The sequence below is a fragment of the Chaetura pelagica genome, unplaced genomic scaffold (genome assembly GCF_000747805.2).
Source record: "Chaetura pelagica isolate M959 unplaced genomic scaffold, ChaPel_1.0 scaffold212, whole genome shotgun sequence".
In the NCBI taxonomy this organism is placed as follows: domain Eukaryota; kingdom Metazoa; phylum Chordata; class Aves; order Apodiformes; family Apodidae; genus Chaetura; species Chaetura pelagica.
In genome coordinates this window covers 636,348-638,663 of record NW_009952365.1, presented here as the reverse complement: position 1 = coordinate 638,663, position 2,316 = coordinate 636,348, and the positions used below count along the sequence as shown (strand labels likewise).

The 2,316-nt window shown below is 37.1% G+C and overlaps 1 protein-coding gene across 1 annotated transcript in view; it reads right to left on the bottom strand.

The window, feature by feature from the left end:
• Nucleotides 1-754: 754 nt before the first annotated feature.
• ATG4C (autophagy related 4C, cysteine peptidase) overlaps nt 755-2,316 on the bottom strand; it is a 21,816-nt gene continuing 20,254 nt past the window's right edge. Inside the window, exon 10 of the mRNA XM_010007961.1 lies at nt 755-1,167. Within this exon, the coding sequence (XP_010006263.1) occupies nt 997-1,167 (171 nt within the window). The 3' untranslated portion in view covers nt 755-996. The remainder of the gene's footprint in view (nt 1,168-2,316) is intronic.

The window sequence follows — 2,316 nt, the reverse complement described above, 5'->3', positions numbered from 1 at the left end:
ATTTGATTGCAATCTGAGAATGCTCACCATCAAGTAATCATTTGTGCAGTAGTAACATGTATCAAAATAATAATAATAAAAAAAATAAATCACAGCCCAGAATTTTAACACCCACTCCTCCATTTGCTTTGATTTAAAAGCTGCACTAACAAGACAGAAGCCTCAACATTTTAGTAGTTGAGCAGGAAACAAACACTGCTCTCTTCTGATAATTGTCTTTAGCTGCTTTGATTGGTTGCAGTTAATATTAATAGTATAACCTTTAAAAATTGTGGGGAAAGGTAATACTTTATCTTCACTCCTCATATTAAGGCTTCAAAGCAAGCTTAATGAGAAACCATTATAAAATCATACTGCTAAATAGTATCTTAACTCACAAGTCAGCCTCTATAATTCTATCAGTATTGCAACTGACAATTCCTACTGACAGATCAAACTCCCCCTCTCCCCTTGTGCTGCTCAGGATGGGTGCCACCCTTACAGCAGGAACTACTGCTGGGTTTACAGACGGGAGTTCTACCCTTGCCACACGAATCCTCAACTCCCAATTTCCCTCCAAACAGAAATAACATGGTCTGAAAACCTACGGATATGTGCCCATGCCATAAAACCCCCATGGATCTGTTAGCCTCTGCTCAGGATTTCTTCTGGGCACAAGCTGGGCTTTAGGGACTGGCCAAGCTTAAGAGGGCAAGAGCAGGAGGCAGGCATGTTTCAGCACACCTGGCTCTCAACCATTCCTTCTGTTTTCACTAGCACAACGTGACATTCAACTCATCCAACTAGCAGTGAACAAAATTAATTAGTAAGTACATTTATAAATGACATTTTAAAGACTATTAACATATAAAATATTATCATCTTTATGAAAATAGACCAATTTCAGCACAAGCTTGCCTTCCTGGGGGAGGAGGACAGATCCAATTTTTTATCTTTTGTTTTTTAAAAAGCAAGTGTTCTCCTGGACAGCTGCCAATAATCTTGTGTAAAACGTCCTTAAAGCAAGACAAACTCCTCTGTACTAAATCTTTTTAATCTTTTCTTTTCATCCTCAGAGAAAAGGTCATTTTCTTCACGGAGTGGACTGGAAGCAAAGTCATAGTCTTTAGAATGACCCTTTACAAAAGTAAACAAGGGATATTTCTCCTTAGATGAAGATTTCAGCATCTAGAATGTAAAACACATACCAGATAAAATGTTAATTGGTAACAAAATACAGGAAGTAGTGATAATTACCTGATCATGACTGGAAAGTAAAAAATGCATGGTTTATTTTGATTTTCATCATATTAAACCAAAGTATTGCATGATCTAAACACCCCCTTCTACCATTAAAATACCCTTTACTTCCACTTCTCCAGGTAGCTGACAATTTTTTGCCTAACCCTGCATCTTGTTCCATACAGATCTCCTCAATGTGCTGTTTGTCTCAGTGAAACTGGAGCTCTTGCAGGAAAACAAAAAACTCCACAACAAAATAGTTAATGGTCATAATGCTCCCCTCAAGCACAGGTATGAATCCTGCAGCATCTCAGGGAGATGCTTTTGTAGAATCAGCATGTGCCATAATCAATGTTTTTATTAAAAGTTTTATCACATAAATGTATGTAAAATAGCCAATCAAGAGCATGGCTAAAAACCAGACTGATGATGGTAACAGGCTGTGGCAACAAGGGTGCCAGAAACCTACATTTATAAACAAGAAAAATTAAGAGTGTAGAAGGTGGGTGGTGAAGAATGATAAACACTAAAACAGATCAGCAAAATTCCTTTAATAGCAGATAAAAATCTGCCAAATACTGCAAGACTTTTCAGCCTTTCAGGCTATTTTGGACAGTTCCTTGTTGACTGATTATTTTTTCATTTTGTTTTATTTCTTATCTGCTTTGCTAAAACAGCTAGAGCTATACACTCTGTGGAACTAAAATCACTAAACATCATTTCATAAGGGCTCTAAATCTAAAACAATAAAAAACCTACATAGGCCTTTATACAGTAAGAACTATTTAGAAAAAGACTGGGGCCGATGGGGTGTGTTTAAAAAAAAATAAATTACACTGTGATTTTGAAATTTTCCACTTCATTCTTGCCTATTTTAATTGCATTTGGCTACTATAATGAGAAACCTAGGTAAAAGAGCAAGGAGATACAGGAGAGATGCACACAGTAGTTAGCAAAAGAAGAGTAACAAATAAGCCTAAGAAGGAAAAGTCTGTAAGACCTACAAATGCTTTGTTTCTAGAGAAGGCCAGATGACTGGATGCAAACCCTCTCCTCTCTAGGGGCTGAATAGAACCTGGCTCAGCAGGAACAGAA